The sequence below is a fragment of the Stenella coeruleoalba genome (assembly GCF_951394435.1).
Source record: "Stenella coeruleoalba genome assembly, chromosome: 14".
Classification (NCBI taxonomy): Eukaryota; Metazoa; Chordata; class Mammalia; order Artiodactyla; family Delphinidae; genus Stenella; species Stenella coeruleoalba.
The window spans coordinates 61568476-61592710 of record NC_137160.1 but is presented as its reverse complement, the minus strand read 5'-3'; the positions used below and the strand labels follow the sequence as shown (position 1 = coordinate 61592710).

The following is a 24235-nucleotide window of genomic DNA, read 5'->3' as shown; positions in this document are numbered from 1 at the left end:
TTTCTCTCGAGAGAAATGTCTTCTCCCTCTTCGACCCCTCTGGGAGAAGGAGCATGTTACATCTTTAAGATAGTGCCATAAAGGTTGATGAAAATATAAATCATATTCTTTAGTAATTATCCATTAGCTCTTTATATGCATGGGAGACTTCCATTTATCACAAGAATTGCTGTAATTGGGGGCTTTTTTGTGCTCTAATTTCCAAAATATTAATTTGGAAGTCCTTTTTCTTTTCTGTGGTAAAAGTATCTGAATTAGGAAGGACATCATGGCTCTTACTCTGTGAGGCTAATATACATGTTCTGTTTATTATAGGCAATATTTATATTAGTGACTTTGTCACTTGTGAGATATATTTAATGGTCTCTATGAAAGTAATTTCTTTAAAAGTATATTAGCATATTTTAACTGAGTTAAAAAAAGGTTTTTTTCAAGGAATTATTGAAACATTCATTTTTACACATTTAAAAGTTTCTAGCTGAAAACACGTACCCATTGTACAGGGGAATACCATTAAATAACAAATAGTTCTAAATGGTTAACAATATGGAGGAAAAGGGTGATCATTAAAATGCTGTTATTAAAATATTATGTTAATACATGAATACATTGTCAGTAAGGGTGGTGGTTGAATCTATGCAAATACATTAACATTACTCTGAGTATTTGATATACTTGTGATTCATGGAGTAGATTTTATTTATTTATTTTTTAAGATGCTGGGAACTAAAGATGTTGGCAAAGAGCAGTTGTAATTGCTAGCTTGAGAATGGTTGTGTCAGAAATGGGGAGAGTTAATTGCCGTGTGGATGCTCTCAGTTAGGACTTTCTCACCCTATTCCAAGCACAGGTTGGCATCTCTTCTTACATTTGTACAAGCAAAAAAAAAAAAACTTATTCAGAAGCTAGAATATAACTGACAGAAGCTTGTCTCTAAAACTATAAAAATCTGTAATTTACTTTCAAATAACTCATTTCTGTTGCTGCTAATGAGAAAACCTGAGATTCTTCATTGAATATTTGTTCAAGCTTGTTCAATTATAGTATTTACAGATTCTCAGCTATTTTATACTGATTTATTGATGATTCAGGATTTTTTACTTCACGAAGAGGCTAAAGAGAGGTCTCATTTGTTAAAAGATAAAATGTTTAAAAAAAAAGAATGTTTTTGTGATAGAGTGGAAGTGTTCACAATCAAATCTTCATAGATATTCATTGGCTTATAGTAACTAATAACTACTAAATAAATGCTAAATAACTAATATCTACTAATCTGCTTAATATGAACCAGGCCACATGCTATATGTCTTTTGTATTATTTTACGTAATGTTAACAAAATCGAAAAGGTATTTATTGGCAGCTGCATTTTACAGGTGAGAAAATCAACCTGAAGACTAGAGCAGTTGTATAACTATCCAGAGTCACACAGCTAGGAAGTATCGAGCTACAATTAGTGCTACTTGCTGTTCAGAAAAATAAAGAAACATGAAATTCTCAGGCCATTCATTTAAATTATCGTCAGTATTATAGACAGCAGATAGTTTTTCTTAGCTGCAGGGAGTTAGGGATTTTGTCACAGCACAAGTAAAGATAGAGATGTCTAAAGTCTTAACAGTGAGACCATCCTGGCTACATTTTGTCAGGGATGTGTCCGAGAACAGTAACAGTTAAGGTTGGGTGGAAAAAGGGCCATATGCTTCTCGTACTCTTCCACCAGACCACCCCTAAGACATAGAAGCGTGAACCCATATTTTTGGACTAAAGGGGACATGTTAAATCATAATTCTTTCCATTGCAAGTGACAGAAATCCACTCAAATTAGCATGGGTGGAAGGGGGAGGAATTTATTGACTCCCTTAATTGGGAATATAAGGGCACAGCTGGCTTCAGGCACAGATGGATCCAGTATCTGAAACTGGCTTTCTCTCTCTCTCAACATCCCCAGGACAGGCTCTAACTAAAAGAGTTCCCCAGAAGTACTTATAGGCACCCCAGTTTGAGGGGCACAACAGAGACACTGAGAACCCGTCATGGGGGATTGAGAAGATAAATGAGGAAGAAGCTGAAGCAGAAAGAACAATTCAGAGACCTACTGTAATCACCTTTTTGGTAGTAGCAGTAGGATTCAAGGAAAAAAGATAAAGATTTCATCTTGCCAAAGATCTCCCATCTTCTACTGTATCTGTACATTTGTCTTGCCTTCTCTTGTTTGGATCCTAAAAGGACCTAGAGACCATCGGAATTTTTAAAAACAACATAGGCTTGTAAAGATGAGTTTCTCCACTGTGTTTTCAGCTCTTTTCATTATCTTTTGGTTTATAGATCATTGGATAAACAATAAAGTGGTTGCTGTGGGATCAGCCTTTTTAGGTGATGGGAGAAATATGACAGAAAGATAAGATTTCTCCATCCCATCCTTCCAGGGGATTCTGAGTTTAGGGAAGAAAATACAGATTTTCCTCTGAATAATTTTCCTTTTGATTGAGCTTCCGCTTATTAAAGTTGACGTGATAAGAACTGTTGAAGAGATTTAAGTGATTGAACGTTCTTGGTTGAAAGTATCTTAATTCACATATTCAACAAATATTTACTGAGCACCTACTAAGTGCAAGGCACTGTTCTAGAGATTTGAGGAGCCCAACAGTGAACAAAATAGACCAAAACTACTTCCCCATGGAAGCTTGGAATCTGTCAGGGAGAGGCAGACAGTGAACATATTAAGTAAATCATATGGACTGTTAGAGGCAGGATGGACTTTGGAGAAAGACGTAGACTAGGGGTTGCTCATGGCAGGGTGTGGGGCTTGGAATTTATATAGGGTGGTCAAGGTGGGCCCCATTGAGAAGGTAACCTTTGAGCAAGAATGAGAAGGATATATGGGAATTAGCTAAGTGGGCATCTGGGGTAAAGCTTTCTAGGGAGAGGGAGATGGGGACTTAGGTTCAGCTGTCATTGTTTGAGTGTTGCTGCTGATAAATAGATGACGTAGCCTGATAGAGTCTCAGGGTGCCCAGAGGCATTTCACCTCCTGAGTCTCTTTTCTTTCACCATTTTAATTGTTAAAAAACCTGGAAGAATCTTCTAGTCAATAGTGTGTACTTTATTTTTTTTATATTTTGTTATGTTATTTATTTTTTATCTTAGTTTAGTCGTGCCGCACGGCATGAGGGATCTTAAGTTCCCCAACCAGGGATCCAACCCGCGCCCCCTATAGAGGAAGCGCGGAGTCTTAACCACTGGACTGCCAGGGAAATCCCAAGTAGTATGTACTTTAATTCTTTTGGGAATGGAGCCTGGGTTGCAGTCATTAGAGGAACAAAATAACACCTGTGCTTCTCCTTTTCGGTCTCTTCCCCGCTCAGTTCTGATTTTGGTATTATGGCTTAAGTCATCAGAGATTTTTTTAAAGCTAACTAATAATCCCTAGCAAAAAATGAGGAATTTTGAATATCAGAGATAATGTAATACCAGTACCTCTGATATATCTTTTTTTTTTTTTTTTTTGGTGGTACGCGGGCCTCTCACTGTTCTGGCCCCTCCCCTTGCGGAGCACAGGCTCCGGACGCGCAGTCCCAGCGGCCATGGCTCATGGGCCCAGCCACTCCGCGGCCCGCGGGATCCTCCCAGACCAGGGCACGAACCCGCACCCCCCGCATCGGCAGGCGGACTCTCAACCACTGTGCCACTAGGGAAGCCCCCTGTGATATATCTTTAAAGTCAGAAAACTGAGAGTCCTGATTTAGTTAATAATGATTATTACTCAGTTTTTTTTTTTTTTCGTTACGTGGGCCTCTCCCGTTGCGGAGCACAGGCTCCGGACGCACAGGCTCAGCGACCATGGCTCACGGGCCCAGCCACTCTGCGGCATGTGGGATCTTCCCGGACCGGGGCATGAACCCATGTCCCCTGCATCGGCAGGCGGACTCTCAACCACTGCGCCACCAGGGAAGCCCCTATTACTCAGATTTTGACATAATGTCACACCACCTATTAAGTACCCGTTATGTGCAAAGCTCAGGTACAAATCATAAATCCTATTCTTTTCCTTGTGTAATACCAATTCGTAAATGCTCATTTTGGCCAAGTTAAAGTAGAACGTTACCTGTCCGTTTTCTCAGGGTTATTTAAGTGTCTGGATGCTACATTCCCAACATTCTGCTCATCGTGTGCTGTCCCTTCCATACGTCTTACCTCATGTCTGCTTCAGTCCTGCTCCATCACTCACCTTGTCTGAGGCCCTGGGGCACTTCCATGTGCTTCACTCCTGCTCTGTCACTCACCTTGGGGTACCCAAGACATATTAGTTATTGTGAGCCTCAGTTTCTCCTGTAACATGGGTTGTGGTTGTGGTTAAATTGATGGTTGCCTGAAGGCTTAGCACTTAGCGTCTGGGGCAAGGCTGCTTCAGAGGTCCAGGCCAAATAAGATGGTGTTTGGATTAAGGGATTTACAGTGGAGATGAAAAGAAGAGGACTTAAGTAATAAAGAGAGAAAGTTACATCTGTGAGATTAATGATGGATTGAATGTGGGGGTTGATGGAGAAGGAAATGTCAGTACAGTTTAGAAGATGTGAATTAATATTGTGACTGAGGTTTAACCACAAGGCTTCAAAGGAAATTAGAATGAACAATCTCAGTCCATCCCTCTGCAGGACTGCATTTATTTTAATTTACTGAAATTGGCTGAAATTTACAGAGGAGTAGATTCTGTGCTATCTGCCTCAGTAACACTTCTGTATATATTTTATCTGAAGGTATCCGTTCGAAATTTTAATTTGAGAAGGTAGCTTAATGAAATTTTGTGCTTAAATGTTTTATTTGAATTTTAATTGGTAGAATCTGAAGAAGATTCAAGAAATGGAGAAGAGTAACGAATCTAACACAGACCTGGAGGAGCTGAAAAACGCTGACTGGGTGAGATAGCTGGGTATTCTCTGTGTTCTGTTTAGTGTTGAAGAAGTCGTGTCATGTTTTGTAAAATGGTCTATCTTAAGGACTATTATGAAATGATATTATACCAATTTGAAAGCCTAACCTTACATTTGAGGAAATAGCTATTCCATTTTTTAAAAACTATCTAATTTTATTAGAACCACCCCAATGTCTCTGAGAATTTCAGTGTTTTAAAATATTGACCTTTCTAATTACATTAATACCTTAGCATCCTCTTATGTGGAAGTCAAAGTTTAAGCTCTGTTTCAGGATATAGTGAAACTATAGTGTAGTACATTCATTTATCCAATGAATAGTTACTGGATTAGGGCCCTGGGGATGCAGAATGAGTGATACGTTACAACGTTCTGCCCTGGTGAAACAGAAGACAGATTTCTAGAACAGATGATTGCAGTGTATTCATATGACTCACTGACTGTCTACTATTTTTCCAACATGGTACTAGATCCATGTAGGAAGGCACATTTTAGGATTCTGACTTTTCATGTTAAGGATACTGGATAAATAATGACATTAAATGACGGAATCGGAAAAGATACAGATTTGGAGGATATGAACAAGTCGCCTTTGACCATGTTAGATTTCAATTGTCATATTCTTTTCTGACAGCTTTATTAAGGTGTAATCTACATACAACAAGCTGCACAGGTTTAAAAAGTACAGTTTGATAAGTTTGACATATACGCATACACATTCACACCTGTGAAACAAACCATCACCATAAGAAAACAGTGAGCCTGTCCATCACCCCACGTCTCCTCGTATTGCTTTGTAACCCTACTTCCTGCCTCCCTCCTCCCTAGTTTCCAGGCAACCAGTGATCTGCTTTCTGTCACTATAGATTAGCTTGCATTTTGTACACTTTTATGTAAATACAATCACATAGTATATACAAGGGTTTTTTTGGCTTCTTTTATTCAGCATAATTCTTTGGAGATTTCATCCATGTTGTTTCCTGTATCATAGTTTATACTTTTTATTGCTGAGAGGTATTCCATTGTATGTAAGTACCACAATTTGTTTATCCATTCTTCTGTTGATGGTCATTTGGGTGTTTCCTGTTAGCAATATTCTTAATTTATGGACGATATCTTTCCTGAGATATTTGGAATGATATTAATCAGGAATGTTTAAGGGTAAAGTTAAAAAACAAGTAGGCTATATTGTCTTATAAGCTAGTATTGTCACTTTAGAATAATATTGATGATCAGTTTCCTTTGCATAGTGTTGCTCTAGGTGTATGTCATCTTGGTTAATAAATTTTTTTTTAAATTTATTTTTGGCTGCGTTGGGTCTTCGTTGCTGCACGCGGGCTTTCTCTAGTTGCAGCGAGTGGGGCCTACTCTTCATTGCGGTGCATGGGCCTCTCATTGCAGTGGCTTCTCTTGTTGCAGAGCACGGGCTCTAGGCACGCAGGCTTCAGTAGTTGTGACATGAGGGCTTCAGTAGTTGTGATTCACGGGCTCTAGAGTGCAGGCTGAGTAGTTGTGGCACACGGGCTTAGTTGCTCCACGGCATGTGGGATCTTTCTGGACCAGAGCTCGAACCTGTGTCCCCTGCATTGGCAGGCGGATCCTTAACCACTGAGCCACCAGGGAAGCCCAGTTAATAAATTTTTAAATTTGTTTTCCAAGACATTGAAGCTAGGTAAATAACTCCAGGTGCTCAGAAGTTAGCAAATAGCTAGTATAAAGTTGAACCAAAAATTTAATTAACTGTCTTAAGGCAACCTCATCTAAAACAGTATGATCACTGACAAGAGACATACTATCTCCAAAGGGAGTTACATTTGCCTAGATCACCAGCTTCTTTTTCATAAGATCATGAAAGTGAACTACCTAGAAAGATTAGAATGAAATGAGGAAGGAATGAGTAATAGTATGAAGGAGAATTAGAATACGTTTAATGGCAGAATCTATACATCTCAGAATCTTTCTAGTGTAATAAGGGGTAAGTGATAAAATCTCTGGGAATACATACAGTGACAGTTGTCCATTATTTTATATAACTGGAACTTAGATTCTGAAAAGTCATTTGTAAAATTTTTGCCAACAATAATATAGAATAAACTGGCTATATAAAAGAGTCTGTTTGAATTTTTCTATAAATTATAGCAAAAGATTCTAATGTGAGTAATCATCACTAATTTATCTGTTTTGAGAATTCAAAGTTTCATATGTCAGGTTTTCTTAAAGCCAGAGGAGGTGAAGAGAAGAGACAGTATTTTAAAAATGAGATGGTATTTGAATTGGATCTTCAAGGAATGAGCAAGAGAAGTTGAGATGAGCATTCCCAAAGGAGAGATCTAAATATTTTAGGGATTTATATTAGGATAACTTTAATGGCAGAATCTAAGAACTTGTCTTAAATATTAATATTTTAGAAGATGTTCTGATGGCTATACCACAGTATTAAGTACCTCAAATCCTTTTGGGAATAAGAAATGGTATACAGTTTTTAAAAATCACAAATCATTTTTTGAGGACATTTTTGAGAAGTTTAATCAGTTATGTAGGCATTTCTTATGAAATATGTCACTTGATTTTTAATAAATATATTATGTAGCTATTGAGCCACTTATTAATGTTTAACAACCTATAATATTTCAGTTAAATATCATATTGATTTTCTCTTTACTGAAGCCGAGAATATGATAGCTTATAGGCAGGAAAACAAAAAGGTTAAAGTATAATAATATTAACACATTTAATATATTTTAAATTATAATAAATATTTTACATATATTTCATTTTCTTGAAAGGCAGGCAGAGCAACTTGCTATTATTTGTAGATAAGAAAATTGATATTAAATAATTTGTGCAGAGATAGTAATTTGTGCAGAGATAGTAATAACATAAAAATTGTCATTTTTGAGCATTTTCTATGTGCAGAAATAATTTGTGCATGCCCGTGTGGTGATCATCAGCTCTGATCATCTCAACAAGTTATAAAGTGCCATTTTCTTTTATTGATGAGGAAGCCAGGGTTCAGAAAGGGGAAGCAACTTGCTGGATGTCAAATAGCAGTAGATGGCTGTATCAGTTAGCTGTGGTCACAGTAATGCTGCGTAACTGAACACTACAAAATACCACGGCATAAAGTGGTAGCATTTACTCAGCTCATGAGTCTGCAGATCAGAGTGGTGGCTCTACTCTGTGCATCGTCCTTCTCCTGGATAATCCTGCCAGTGTGCTTCGTGCCAGCCCAAGCGTGATGTTCTCATGGTAGTAACAGGAGCAGAGTGACAAGCCATTGTGCATTTGTTGTTGAAGTCTTTGGTCATGTCATATCCACTAAAATTCCAGTGGCCAAGGAAGTAATAGAGCCAAACCCAAAGTCTAGTGTGAGAAACACACACCTCTTCAGTGAGCAAAGCCACCTGATAGGTGGAGCATGAGGGCCTGAGGAACTGAGGCCATGGATGCAGGTAGCACAGGGGGTGAATTAGGGTTTTATCCAGGTGTCCCCACAGTTAGAGCTGGTGGATTCTCTGCTGGCATCCAACCTGCTTTTTAGTACCCTAAAATCTAATTTTTTAAATCGTTTCTCTTTGGTTTGCTTGGTTGTTTGTAATCCAAGCTCTTAATATTTTCTTTACCACTATAGCTCTTTAGAGGAAACTAGTAAATTTATTTATGGATTTCTCTCCACCCTTGGCTCTTTCAGGCTCGATTCTGGGTGCAGGTGATGAGGGATTTGCGGAATGGAGTAAAACTCAAGAAGGTCCAAGAGCGGCAGTACAACCCTCTGCCCATTGAATATCAGCTCACCCCTTATGAGATGCTAATGGATGACATTCGATCCAAAAGATACACTTTGCGAAAAGTGATGGTAAGTAGCAAAGAAAACTGTCAATGGACTCAAATGGTTGTTTTTTGGTAATCTTATTTGTTGAAAATGTTCTTCTCAATATGGAAAAGCTGGAAAATACAGTAAGCTCACAGAAAAGTTACAAATGTGTAATTCCACAACCCATGGCTTTAAATTTCTGTCTACTGTCCTTTTCTTTAAGCCTGAACAACTCCCTTTAGGGCAGGGTTACTAGTGATGAACCCCCTTAGTGTTTGTTTGCCTGGGAATGTCTTAATTTCTTCTTCTTTTTTTTTTGTGGTACACGGGCCTCTCACTGTTGTGGCCTCTCCCGTTGCAGAGCACAGGCTCCAGACACGCAGGCTCAGTGGCCATGGCTCACGGGCCTAGCTGCTCCGCGGCATGTGGGATCTTCCCGGACTGGGGCACGAACCCGTGTCCCCTGCATTGGCAGGCAGACTCTCAACCACTGCGCCACCAGGGAAGCCCTCTTCTTCATTTTTGAAGCAGAGTTTTTCTGGGTACAGAATTATTGGTTGACAGTGTTTTTTTCTGACTTTAAACTTACCTCACTGCCTTTTGGCCTTTATGGTTTCTAGTGAGAGATCACCTGTTCATCTAATTGAGGATCCCTTGTATGTGATAGTCACTTCTTGCTGCTTTCAATATTTTTCTCTCAACGACTTGACTATAATGTGTTCTGTTGTGGCTCTCTTGGAGTTTATTGCTTGGAGTTTATAGAGCTTCTTGGATGAGTAGATTTGTATTGTTATCAAATTTTGGAAGTTTTTAGCCATTAGTTCTTCACATTTTCTTTGTCCTTTCTTGTCTTTCCAGTCCCTCTGGGACTCCTGTTATGTGCATGTTTATACAGTTTGGAGGTTGTGAGTAGTAAGTAAAGAAGAACATGTTACTACTCTGTGGTACCCATTATTGTTTTCCTTTTTTCTGTCTTTCTTTGTCTGGCTAATTCCATGCAGTTCACTTGGATACGTTTATACTGAGCCTCTGTGCAGGGGACTAGGCAGATGGCAGTTCTAGTGGTGATTGGTTTTGTGTGGGGGAAGTTTTCAAGTTTTAGTCTAACAGGCTAAGATTTTGATTAGTTCCTTGTTATGTATATATGTGCCTGATAAATGACAGTGGAAATTCAGCTGCTCAAATTTTTTTTGTTTTTTTTTTGGCGGTACGCAGGCCTCTCACTACTGTGGCCACACAGGCTCAGCAGCCATGGCTCACGGGCCCAGCCGCTCCGCGGCATGTGGGATCTTCCCGGACCGGGGCACGAACCCGTGTCCCCTGCATCGGCAGGCGGACACTCAACCACTGCGCCACCAGGGAAGCCCCAGCTACTCATATTTAATCATTCAAAAACTGGATATATTTAAAAAAAATTTTTACTTTTATCAATATAATGCCACTTCCTAATTTCTTTAAAAAAATTTTGTTGTAAAGAGTAAACACAATGGATTTTCACACATAGTCTATCTGTATCTGAAGCGGTATGCCAAGATGTTCTTAATTTAATCCTCAGGTTTAAACTACATAACTATACCATAGTAATCCACTGTTTTTTGTATATTTGTGATGCTCATGATGGGAATTGAATGGCTTAGCCATATGTGATTATATTTAGAACATTAAGTTATAGAAGTACAAAACATTTCAATGGAATTTTTTCAAAATGTTTTGGTAAAATGCTTTAATTCTAACAGAGAACTTCAGATAACTCACCTTTAAAAATAAAGATGTCGATCGTCGGCCGCCGTCAGCCGACTGCCAGCAGTCGAGGAGCGGAAGCCGCTTTCCTGAAGCGGGCTTGGGTGCTCCAGAGCCCGGCCGGCTGCTCCAGAGCCCGGCCGGCTGTTGAACTGCCTCTTCCGGCAGCTGTGGCAACGGCTAGGCGCGGGGCGCGGGCGACCCAAGGACTGTGTAACTGGGCAGGCGCCCCGAACAGGCAACCCCACCGAGGGAGGTGGCCATGGCAGTTGCACTCGGGCACCCCGTGCCATGCCCGTGTGGTGCTGTCGCTGCTCCCTGGCCGGTCATTTCAGAAATTGATGAGCAGATCCTAAAAGTCACATGGAATTACAAGGAACCCAGAATAGCCAAGACAATCTTGAAAAAAGAACGAAGTTGGAGGATTCACACTTCCTAATTTTACAACTTACTACAAAGAAACTGTAATCAAGACAGTGTGATGTTGGCATAAAGATAAACATAGAGCAGTGGAATAGAATTGAGAGTCCAGAAATAATTGCCTTCATTTGTTGTCAGTTGATTTCTGTGGGATCCCAAGACAAAAGGGAAATATCAGTCTTTTCAACAAATGATGCCAGGACAGATGGATATTCACAAGCAGAAGAATGAAGTTGGACTGCTACCTCATACTATATATAAAAGTTAACTCAAAATGGATGAAAGACCTAAATTTAAGAACTAGAACTATAAAACTCATAGAAGAAAACAGGTTTGTGATCTTAGATTAGGCAGTGCTTTCTTAGATATGACACCAAAAGTACAGCAACAAAAGAAAAAAATAAATTGGACTTGATCGAAAATTAAAACTTTTGTGATTTAAAAGACAATATAAAGGAAGTGAAGACAACCCACAAAATGGGAGAAAATACTTACAAATCATATATCCAAAAAGTGACTTGTATCCAGGACATATAAAGAATATTTTAAACTCAACAATAAAAAAGACAACCCAGTTGGAAAGTGGGCAAATAATTTGAATTATTCTCTGAAGAAGATATGGCCAATAAGCACATGAAAAGATGCTTAACATTATTAGTCATTAGGGAAATGCTAATCAAAACTGCAGTGAGATGCTACTTTACACCTACTAGAGTGGCTAAAATAAAAAACACAAGAAATAACATGCTGGTGAGGATGTGGAGACATTGGAACCCTCATAGCACTGATGGAAATGTAAGATGGTGCACACTTGGGGAAATAGTTTGCTAATTCTTCAAGGTGTTAAACATAGAGTTTACGGCCCAGCCATTACATGCACTCCTAAGAGAAATGAAAACATTTGTCCACACAAAAATTTATGTATGAATGTTCATAGCATATTTATAATAGCCAAAAAGTAGAAACCATCCAAATGTTTATCAGCTCATGAGTGGGTAATATACAATGGAATATTATTCAGGCATAAAAAGGAATGAAGTACCAATACATCCTACCACCTGCGTGAACCTTGAAAACATGCTAAGTGGAAGAAGCCAGACACAAAAGGCTACATAATGTATGAGGGGTTCCATTTATTTGAAATTTCCAGAGTAGGCACATCAGTAAGACAGTAGATTAGTGGCTGCCAGTGGCTGTGGGGAGGGAAGAATGAGGAATGAGTGCTAATGGGTGCAGCATATACTTTTGGGGTGATAAAATTTCTCTGAAGTTATTGGTAGTGATTGCAAAACCTTGTGACTACTTAGAACCCTGAATTGTACACTTTAAAAGGGTGAATTTTGGACTTCTCTGGCAGTCCAGTGGTTAAGACTCCGTGCTTCCACTACAGGGGGTGTGGGTTCAATCCCTGTCAGGAAACTAAGATCCCACATGCCGAGTGGTGCCGCCAAAAAAAAATAAATAAAGGGGTGAATTTTATATGTGAATTATATCTCATTAAAGGTCTTTTTTTTTTTTTAAACATTACCAAGTTCCCTCTATTTATTTACCTTGGTCTAAAGCCTGATCAGATGATCTGTTGTTTTTCTGATGTTTTTGAGCTCTTGAAAACTTTGTCTTTCTTTGATTAATAGAAGCCTAACAGAGGAGGCATTTTATTTCTAATTGTCTTAACCTCTTTTTTCTTAAGTATAAACCAATTATTTGAGAAGACTTGTCCAGTGTAATGAAAGATCCTTGTAAAATGTATAGTCAGAGGGTTGGTGGTGGTGGGATGAATTGGGAGATTGGGATTGACATATATGATTGGGAGATTGGGATTGACTAATATATAAAATAGATAACTAATAAGAACCTGCTGTACAAAAATAAATAAATAAAATTGAAAAGAAAAATAAAGATGTAGAAACTTAAACATTTTTTATAGAGAAGTTATTTGTTTAAGGCATTGTGGCTCAAAAGTAAGATCAAGTTCTATAACTGGTCTCATTTACTTATGGGCCTACTATTTGTGTTCATCTAGAAATCATTTATTGTTGCAGCTTCAGAGAGCTTGTTTCAGGGTGTGTTCTGTATTTATATTAAAAAAAAAGTAATTTCACTGACCCAGCAGCAGAATGGAATTTGCTGTTACTTTTCCTCCTGCTAGTAAGGACTTTGACTGACTGACTCACATCAATACTGGCCTGCAGCTCCCTCATGAGCACTGACACACATTTTGTAATTGGGATCCAGGATCCAGTTTCTGACTAGTGAGGAAACTGATGTTAACGTGCTTGTTTGGGGAATGGAACTCACAACCTTGGCCTTATTGACTCCATTACCTCACTCAACCCTGCTGTTGTGATGGAAAGAACATTAAAATAAAAGTATACGAAAAATAGCTAGAAAGAGGGCTTCCCTGGTGGCTCAGTGGTTAAGAATCTGCCTGCCAATGCAGGGGACACGGGTTCGAGCCCTGGTCCAGGAAGATCCTACATGCTGCGGAGCAGCTAAGCCTGTGTGCCACAACTACCGAGCCTGTGTGCTAGAGCCCGTGAGCCACAACTACTGAGCCCGCTCTCCACAACTACTCAGCCTGCGCACCTACGGCCCGTGCTCCACAACATGAGAAGCCCGTGCACCACAACAAAGAGTAGCCCCTGCTCACCATAGCTAGAGGAAGCCTAAGCGCAGCAACGAAGACCCAGTGCAGCCAAAAATAAAATTGAAAAATAAATTAATTTTAAAAAATGCCAATTAAAAAAAATAGCTAGAAAGATATGTGTTATCCTGTTCAGGAGTAGAATAGAAAGGTCTGATTAAGTTGTTCATACAATAAGGATTTTTTAAAAAGTCTTGTGTAACATGAAGTCCATGGGTGAAGAGTGGTGCCACGGTAGGCCCCCAACTCTGCTGCTTGGGTACACACACTCCTTAAACCAAGTACTAGTGGTCACAAGCGTGGCTCAGCTCAGGCAGCTTTCACTCCTAACTCTAACCTTAGGGCTGTCCTGTCCTCACTCAGGACTGGGGGGCGGGGGGCACAGGGAAAAGGGGAGTGGATGATGTCAGCAGGCTTGTCACACACCCTGAGTGGTCGCATTTGTGGGAGGCAGCCACTGGGCCTGGGAGCAGCAGTTCAGGTTCTTTTTTTTTTTTTTTAAAATTCATTTCTCAGGTGACACAAAATAGTGACATTGACAAAAGGATCAAAACTCATACAGCTGCAATAAAAAATTAATAACCAATTGATTAATGATCCTGAGCAATTAAAACAGTAATTAAGATTGGGAAGTACATAACAAAACTGTCCATGCCCTGAAGTCTTCCAATTCAGATAAGAAAATACTTTTAAAAAGTTTGACCAAATTTTACAATAACTCTAAAATTGGGCATGACATTTCAATAACAAATTGTGAAGCTTAAAGAAACCTTTCTAACCTATCAAAATTAAAAAAATATCAACTATTGGTGCTAGAGGAATAAACAAATTATCTTTTTTCTCTCCAATAAAATTGATAACATAAAATTATTAAAATATGACAAGATAAAGAGTAGGTCACCAAAGTAGAGTGAAAAAGTATTATAGAGGTTTTTCGGGCAGTTCATAATAAAAATAGTATGCTGATTTTCTGGATTTTGAGAAGTTTAAGGTATTCATCAGTTTTTTAAATTTGTAATTTGTTAACATTTCTTTTTTCATCTATCTTTTATGAGAATAATGACAGAAAGTGCCTAGCAGTTCTGTTTTTTCATATGAGGTTGGGAAATAAGTATGACTTATGGTCACCACAACAGTGCCTTCTGAGTGGTCAGAATGTGAGTTTAGGTGGGGGGTTTTTGGTGGGTTTTTCTTAAATTTCTTAATATTTTTGTAACCTGTTTCTTTTAAAAAGAGAGGATGTTAGGGCAAGAGTCAGAGTCAGACCAGGCCCCTGCCAGGCTCTTCTGCTCACCGACCCTGTGAAGGGGGCAGACACCACCTCGATCTGAGCCTCAGCTTTGTCTAAGAATGTGAACCATGTCCCCACTCCTTCCCATTACCAAGATTTTGTACAAGGATGAAAATAAGAGGTAAAAGACTTTTTGTTGTTGTTGTTTTGGCTGCGCCACCTGGCACGTGAGATCCCAGCTCCCTGACCAGGGACTGAACCCGCACCCCCTGCAGCGGAAGCACAGAGTCTTAACCACTGGACCACCAGGGAAGTCCCAAAGACACTTGAAATTATATAGTAATTAAGCGTAGTATTATTTTTTCCATTCACATTCATAATTGTAGAAACTTTTTGTTGGAAGGATGCATCTTACATATAATTTCCCCAAATGTAGAACTAAAGTGGACGTGGAGTTTCTTCAATTCTGCATAGTTATTTTTGCTCTGAATCATTCAGCCATTTACTCTCCATTTTTATTGATTTGAAATGCATCCTTGGTGGAGCCAGATTCCACTTCAGTAATTTTGAAGTGACATATGTTGACATATGTACCCAGAAACTTATAATGATAAACCTGTAGTCACATGAATCTTCTACTTTTTGTCTCCTTTCAGGTGAATGGTGATATTCCCCCTCGGTTAAAAAAAAGTGCTCATGAAATCATCCTGGACTTCATCAGATCAAGACCTCCTTTAAATCCAGTATGTAATTTGACATATTCCCCTTGTTTGGAGAGCACATAATGAAGTATTCTCCTATAGCCTATGACCTCTAGAACTCAGCTCTTAAAGGAGTATTTACACTGAGCTTTCATTCTCAGAATTATGAAGCCCAACTGTAAATTACATTCTTAATTCACAAAAAAGTACTTAAAATTATTCAATACAGGCTGTCTTAGGATATTTTAACTCAAACAACCTGAGTTTATGGTGCAAAATCTGGCCAAATACCTCCTAGAATAACAGCTGAATATAATTCCAAGTAGTTCCTGGTGTGGGCTGCCCTCCTGTTTACTTTATGGTACAAACACTTCACCTTGATTAAATTGTCGTTTTGATACTGTTTTACAGTAAATCCACCCTGCTGTACCTCCTCTTTTGTATTAATTATCTTCGTCTGTTGACGGGGTTCTTTCTAGTGACCATGGAATCAGGGTGTTCTGATTTGGTTTGAATGTTGGTTTGCGTTTCCTCTGTTCTACACTTACTTCCCCCCAGCTCCACAGCCAGTGCTCACCAAGGCCTCTCAAACCCCATGTGTGTTCAGTAACTAGAACAGGAATGGTGTTTCTTTCTCAGTTTGTGAACATCTAAAACATAATTATCCCTCTTATAAATCTTTTTAAAATAAGGGAAAGAGGCCACATAGGAAATAATTTTAAGAAGGCGGGTCCTGGTGGAGCAGAAAGAGCATGGAGTCAGATGGGCCCGGATTTGCACACTAGCTACACAACCTAGTGGCCACATGTCTCTTGAGAGAGTTGATCGGCCTCCCTGAGCCTGTATTTCCTCAACTATAGAACGAAGATAATAATCTAAGAAGGTTGTGATGACTTACTTAAAAACATTACTTTCAAAAACAATAATCATAATAGGTAACGTACAGCTTACATTTCAATGAATTGCCTGTCACAGTAGCACGTAGGGAGCATGACTACAGCTGCAGCAAAGCTGACTCCTTAAAGTTACTTGAGCACATGTGACTGAACCACTGTGAAGTCCAGTAATCTCCCTATTGCTTGAAAATGGTCTTTTATCAAGCAGTGTTGCAATCAGTAAAATATAATTTCATAATGTACTGTATGAGTGGACTTCAGTAAAAATTATATAAGGAAAACTACCCAAGCAAGTCTCTATAGCCATTATATTTTTTCTAAGGCCTCAGCCAGAAAACTGAAGCCTACTCCACCGCGGCCACGGAGCCTCCATGAAAGGATCCTGGAAGAAATCAAAGCAGAAAGAAAGCTGCGGCCCGTGTCACCAGAGGAAACCAGACGCGGCAGGTTAGGTGAGTCCGGGGCATCACTGGAAGACAGCACAGCAGCCCAGTGAGAGACTGCCGTCTGCAGGGCCCTCTCTCACTCACACACACACACACACACCCTCACGCTGGAAGTCTATACTTGAGGTTCATGGAATAGGAAATTATTGCCCCGTGATGCTGAGTGTAGGAGAGCACCGCGCTGCCTAGTGGACAGAGCTCTGCCAACCTCTAGGCTGTGGTTTTAGGACAGTCTCTTCACCTCTGTGAGCATTGATTTCTTCGTCAGCAGAAGGGGGATAAAAAGTCCTCTACACCTTCATTATGACTTTCATTTAAGAATTAAATAGGATCATGGTCAAAATACTTTATAAATTGTAATACATATACATGGATAAGTTATTACCTTTTAGAAATATAAGTGATACATAGTTTTACTTCAGGTTTCTATTGTCTTAATTATGGTTTGAAGATATGGTATTATGTGATAAGAGACTCAATTATTACTGATATCACTTAACTTATTACTCACATTCCTTTATATTTATTATGTTTAATTTTTTTATAAGCACACATTGATTTTCATTTAGAGCAAAACCATATTATAAAATGGAAACATTTTTGTTGATGCAGCTGTCCTCCAATTTGTAAGATTAAAGATGCCCAAAGAATTCAGGGAAACAGTCTCGTGGTGCCTGAACAGGACAGGAGCCGACCCTGTGGCACTGTCTCCTGGTTCTCTCCTCCGACCTCTTCTGCCTCTTTCAAGCCCTGCTTAGTCGTCTGGTTTCTATCCCGGGCTCCCTCTCCCTGAGCAACCACATTCTCCTCCAGGGTTTGTTTCTGGTTTCCCCAGCTCCCGCCCTACAGCGCAGGTTTCTCTGAAAGTTTAGACCCACACGTGCAGCCGTCTGCTGAGCAGGGCCTCCTTGCCCCTCACGCACGACAAGCCCCGCAGCCAAGCGGTGACCTCGCCTGGTTTCTCCTCCAACTGTCTCCTCCTGGTTCCCCATCTCAGAGCCCAGGACAGATTGCTCAGCATCACCTCTGGCTCTTACCCAACAGCCAAGCCCTGTGGGTTTTACTTCTAGGTCTCTCTAGTCCTCCCCTCTCTGACCCAGGCTCTCCTCTTCTCCGTCTGGTCAGTCACATCCACTTCAGCGGCTCTCCCTGCCTCCCATGACTCTCAGTCACTGCGTGCTGATGTTCTTTTGTTTGACTTTTGGCCATTCTGTCACACTGTGGCCTCCGTGGCAGCAGGGCCCACGTCTGTCTTGTTGGTTGTTATGTCCTGGTCTCCACTGCAGGGACAGTGATGAAAAGTACTCCCAGAGGTGTTGAAATAATAGCACATACCTTCCATGTACAGAGCTTCAGAGTGAGGGCAGGCTGTGTGAATTTATCTCTGTCTGATTTTTATGGCAGCAAGTGTTTCCCTTTAAAATGATGTTTAAAACAAATCCATATGAGCATTTACATAATAATGAGCCAGAACATATACATGACATAAATGGAGAGTTCTTATTCTGGGAGTCCTTGCATGAGCCTAAGGATGGTCTGTGAGTCCCTTGAAATATAACAAATTTGTATGTATTTCCTAAAGTGTATGTATGTGCATTTTCTGGAGACGAGGTTCATAGCTTTGCTCAGATTCCTAAAGGGTCCACAGCCTCAAAGAATAAGAACCACTATGGAAAAATAAGGAAATGGTGTTATAGGACGGCTGCTTAAGACCGGATTTTTAAAAATTACTGTACCTTGAGAAGGAATAATGGGGTAATAGAAAAGATTTCAACAAAATTATAAGGCAAAACAAATATATTACCATGAGAAAAGTAAGCTTCATGATTTTCAGGAGAAAAGAGGAGGGATTATAAACTCCAGTGGAAGCACCAACAGGACAGAGAAAGGAACAAGACAGACGTAACGTGCTTGTATGATTTGGATGATATTTGACATACAGTTCCTTCATTTTTCCAAGTGTTTATTAAACAGCCGTGTCAGCTGTTGGAGTAGAGAGATGAGCAGTCAGAGTCCCTGCCCACAGGCACTGACAGAGGAAAGGCTCGGGGCAGCAGGTACATGTTCCCCCTGCAGCGCCGACAGCAGCCCGTCAGGGGCATGGGGGTGGCTAGGGCTGAGCGTTCAGGAGACCAGCAGTCCTTGTGGGTAGCAACGGGACACCGCACGTTGCATAGAAGGGGCATCACATGCCCTTGTCATATACATATTCTTCTGTTTCATTTTCAACAAGTTAGATGCTAACTAGCAGGAAATCTACTTTAGAATAATTAAATATCAATTTTCTCTATAGTATATCTTATTTTATTTTAACCTTATGAATTGGTGTTTCACAACAACCAGAATTGAGCTGTTATTGAAAGTGATTGTTCTATGAGAATCTTACTTTTAAAATTGATCTTGCATCTTAATTGGAAAGTAAGAGATTTGGGCTCTTCTTTCTGCAGACCTACATTGCTTCTTACTATAAAGTTTCCCTTGGGGAGTTTGGGTAAAGTTGGCAGAATTATCTTGAAGAAAAGTTCCCTAAATAGCTTTAAAACCTTACCCCTCCATGTAATTGCAAGTAGAAACCCACTGTAGAAATTGGGGAAATGTTTAAAGAAGAACTGTTACCCGTAGTTTCACCAGCAGAGGCATGCGCTGTGATGGAGCTTGTGCGTCATGAGGTGGAGACAAGAGCTGTGTGCACAGTGTTTGATGTCCCCATGTAATGTTATGTGGGGCAGGAACATCTTCCCAGGTCGTTAAATATGCCCCACAGCATTATTTATAAGGATGTGATTACTAACACATGGCTAAGTTGTCTTTTACTCGCCTATTTCCCTATTGTTTTACAGGCTAGCTCCATTTTTTTCCTGTTAAGTCTGAAATTAGTATTCTTTTGCATCAGTCTTTGTTCATATCTTATCATTTTCTTTTTCCCAACACCTTTTCTAACACCTCATACTATGAGATTTGGGGTTGTAAATTGTTCCTTTAAAAACATCTGCCAAAAGCATATGGAGAGATACTTTCATTCTGTTAAATTTGGGTGTTAGAACTGTATGCGGGCTGCCTCGGAAACATGAGCTGGGGGGACATTGTGCCTGACAAGCCTGTGGACCTGCGGTTCTCTCCTCTTCTGACCACAGAGCCACCTGTCCTCCCTGACCTGGGGCATAGGATGGATGGGGCTACAGTGGAAATAGGTAATTCTCATTCTTATGAATACCCAAATTCATCAAACTTTGGTAATAACCTTTTTAAATCAGCTTTATTGAGATATAATTTACCTGCCATAAAATTCACCCATTTAAAATATACAATTCAGTGTTTTTTAGTATATGTAATAAAATTTTTAAAACAAATGATTTCAACAGGAAAGAAATAAGTTTATTCATAGGAGATTGTATTTATTTAACTTCTACTATGTGCTAAGCACTATTCTGAGCACCTTTTTTTGTATGGAATCATTTAATTTTTATAACAATCCCATGAAATAGGTACTATTATTCCCATTTTACAGATGAAGTAACTGAAGCACAGAGAGGTTAAGTAACTTGCCCGGAATCACACTGCTAGTAAGTGGCAGAGCTGAGGTTCAAACTCAGGCTCTCTGGCTCCTGAGGCCTTGCTTCAACTGCCAGGTTACACTGCCTACAATAGAGAATTAGTGATACTTTGTGATGCTGGTAGTACCTGAATGAGATTTTTGATAAGATGTTTCACCTGTATGCAGAGAGCCACATTTTCATCCTGAAATTAATTATTTAAGAATACATTTGTTGTTAAATTTTAAAGATTTTGTATGTTCCATAAAATCATGTTTTAAAACATGGCTAGTTTTTTCTTTTGAACTCTTATATTTTAAAGTCCTGTACTATGATTCTAAAATGTTTGTATCTTTAACATGCTTTCATTTTTAACATGTTCTTTAAAAGTTATTTGTTTTCTTTTATTGTTACTCCATTTCAAGTCTTAGTAATATAATTAAAACTAAGACTCATGGTTTTATTGTATTTCAGATTGTTATTTACTGCCTTCTGCCTTAAAGTGTGAAATGTGCCACCACAGGTCTTGAACCCTCCTCCCTTTTTCATCTTCCCTGTATATCCTAACAGCTGAATTATTTTCTTTTTATTGTTTGTTTTCTTTTTTCAGCAATGCGGCCACTTAGCATGTCTTACAGTTTTGACTTGTCAGGTAAAAAAAAAAGCACTTTCACACCTGACGTGGGTTTTGTGGTCTCTGTGAAATACATTTCATTCATCTGCTTGTTCAAACACGTCAAAAAAGAAAATTGAAAGGCTTCTTCTAAGCTGTGGTCAAATAAAACATTCTGTTTCTTTGAAAATAGTATACTTTAAAAAAATTAAAACTGTAATAATCTGTTGCCTTGCAAGAGCCTGTGGAAGAACCGTGACACTTGTGGTCATGGAACACAGTGCCCACCCCACCCCCAATCTCATAAAGCAGCGGTCAGAGTCTAACAGAACTCTGCCTTCAGAGCATAGAAAACACTTTCAAGAAACAAAGTTTTGACACTTCTTACTCTCTAAAGCACTCAGTTATTCAGGTAGCTGAACTCAGAACTGTCAGCTGCTTCAGAGGACGACTGCTCCTCAGTTGAGGGCCAAGAGCTATCTGCGTACCCAGTGCTCCTGTGCGTAGGGCCTTGTCACGCTGGTTCTTTGTGCTGATTAAGAGTCTAAAAACACATGAGCGTTGTAATGGCTTTGGTTGTAAAATATAATCATATGTCCCGGGTTTGTAGGACACGTTTAGAGCCCTTCTGTTAAATAGACAGGGACTAATAGTGAAACAAGTAGCTATTAATGATTAAATTTGACCTGTAAAATCAGCCCCCCTTTTAAATTGAATTTTTAAATTATATATGAGCAAATTTGCAAAGCCAGCTTAGTCCCAATAAAATGTTTTGCACGTTAGAATTTTAGACTTTGGAAGCTGCTGTTTTGAATGCAAAATGAGATAAGATATTGGCACTAGTATTTCCTTCCAGAATTTTCTTTTACATGCCATGGAACTGTTGGCATATCTTACATACAAATTCATATTTAAAGAGCCAGAGAGTTCTAATATCATGTTCTGTCTGTGAATATTTACTGAGTGTCTTCCAACTGCTAAAATAGTTCCCAACTGCTTTTTGAATTTCTGTGTATATTTGTAGTTCTCTTAGGCATGACTAATATTTGCACTTTCAAGAAACTCAGATAAATATGTTATAGTCTTCACTTACTACTTCTGACTGACCACTGAGGAGCTTTTTCTATTTTCTTTATCCATTTGACAATTTTTATTTTATCAACGATTTGCAGAGTAACTTTGTAAAAAAAAAAAAAACTTGGTCTGGAAAATAAACTCAGAAATGTTTGAGAACATGTGTGTTACTGCTAATCTCCAAAAGTTGGCAACACATACTAAGATCCATCTCTTCTAAATATCTACTAAAGATATTCCTCCCTGGCGGGCTCTCTGGGAGTGGCCGCTGCCTAAGCACACTGGCTGCTGTCTCCCGTGAAGTAGGCACAGGTGGCTGACCTGGATGGCGTGCATGCCCACACACATGTATGTAGGTGTGTTCGTGTCTTATAGGTTATATGATGGGTTCTTGTGTTGGGAAGAAAGCTCTTGGTGCTGAGCTTCTCGAAGTAAAGGAGCAACAAAAATTTTTGATTTGCTTTCACTGCTTATCATTTGCCATAATTTATTTTGTACCTTAGTGTACTTTGCAATTTCCACACACTTCATTCTCGATTTCTTGTGTTTTCATTGTGTCATTTTGACTAACCAATTTAAATGTCCCAAATTATAAATGGAAAAGACTGATCTATTCTTCTAACCTAAATGCAAAGATCGGGATGCATTTCTTGTCTAAGTTGGGAAATTAGCTAACTAAGGAGTAAATATTTAAACGTGTAGTGTAGGTAATGCACGTAAGTGTAGAATAGGATACATTGAAGTATGTTCTGCTGCTCAGGTATGTTTTAGAAATACTAATTCTTATTGGAAAATGTTAATCCAGTCAGCATTAATTAAGGTAAGTATAATTTATTTTTCTGATGCAAATATTAAATATACAATCCTTATTTCAGCCATATTTCCTCCAACTAAATAAGGCAGCAGCCTGGGTGTATCTAACAGACATAATTATTACACTGTGTAATAATAGAAGTTATTACATAAGGTATTTAATATCATGGTTGTGTGTTTTAGATTCTGAACCTGAGGCATGTGACTTCTAAAGCTCTGTGTAGCATCTTAAATAGTTTGTTTACTTATAAATATCACCAGAAATTCTGTCTTATATAGAAGAAGTCTAAAGTCTTATCCAAGGGTTTGGTTTTCTCATCAGATACACTGAAGTGATAATGAGGATTCATTCATTTGAACAGAAAAGTATAAGTAATCAAACTACTTAAAAATATCTCTTAAAAGTGTGTTCAACTGGGGCTTTTACAAATATGCAGTATTAGATAAAATCACACACAATATTTAGTCTTACATACGGAGATCATCCTGAAGCCTGACTGGGACATAACATATTCTTCTATTAATTCCATTTATCCGAAAGCTTTGAATTGAATACTAGGTGTTTATTTCAGTAGTTTGAGTCAGTGAGCTCAAGTACAGTTACCAACCTCAGCAAAGTCTTCAGGCAATTAGAGAGCTATTGGGTAATTTCTCAGATCCCTTGCATTGAGAATAAAGTTAGCTCATGGCAGCCACTGTCACTTAACAGTGTTCCCTAAACTTCAGTGCAGATCTCACCCTCATGATTTTACCAGACTTAAGTGCCACCAGTACTGTTCAAACTTTTTAAATCTACCATAAATGACTTTTAAAATTTTCTTAAGCAAAAACATCCATAAAATCATGTATCTGATATAGTAATTATATTTTTTCTGAAACATTAAATATATAACCATTAAAACTGTGTTAATGTTCCTCCACACACCACTGGTGACTTCACCCTTAAGGAAACTCTGGCTTGGACCTGTGAGACCCGCCTGGAGAAGCTCACTGTGTCTCCAGGCAGAGCCTCAGTTGGGTGTGGATAGTTGGACCAGTGGGAGATATGTGTGCTTTTTCTTGGAAGACTGGCTGCCGCTACTGCATGAACCTCTGGAGGAAGTGTGTAAAAAGTGTGTGCTATAGAATACGATTTTTCAAAAGATACTTCAAGACCATATTTAAACATTACCTTTTTTCTTGAATAGGAATTAATCAATTAGCCCAATCATTTCCTCCTTTGCTCTCTGGAAGACTTTTAAATTACGCTTGTAAGTGTGGCAGCCTACTGCTTTCTACACCTTATGAAAGGTTTATTTAAAGATTTTAACCTTTGTAATTTTGTAAAAACTTGCTGCTTTTGCCCTTTTGTCCCTTCAGCACACCCCATCCCCCAATCATA

General features: G+C 39.1%; 1 protein-coding gene across 4 annotated transcripts in view; it reads left to right on the top strand.

Annotated features, from left to right (window-relative positions):
* SPIRE1 (spire type actin nucleation factor 1) overlaps window positions 1–24235 on the top strand; it is a 206698-nt gene that overhangs the window by 152271 nt on the left and 30192 nt on the right. For 3 of the 4 annotated variants that reach the window (XR_013831443.1, XM_079943535.1, XM_079943534.1), the window contains exons 5-8: window positions 4838–4915; window positions 8621–8785; window positions 15435–15521; window positions 16698–16827. Coding sequence is in view for 3 of the 4 variants with exons in the window: in XM_079943535.1 (XP_079799661.1) it covers window positions 4838–4915; window positions 8621–8785; window positions 15435–15521; window positions 16698–16827 (460 nt within the window). In the remaining variant the exon portion in view is untranslated. Of the gene's footprint in view, window positions 1–4837; window positions 4916–8620; window positions 8786–15434; window positions 15522–16697; window positions 16828–19955; window positions 20013–24235 lie in introns of all 4 variants that reach the window. The other variant, XM_079943536.1, reaches the window with a different exon arrangement.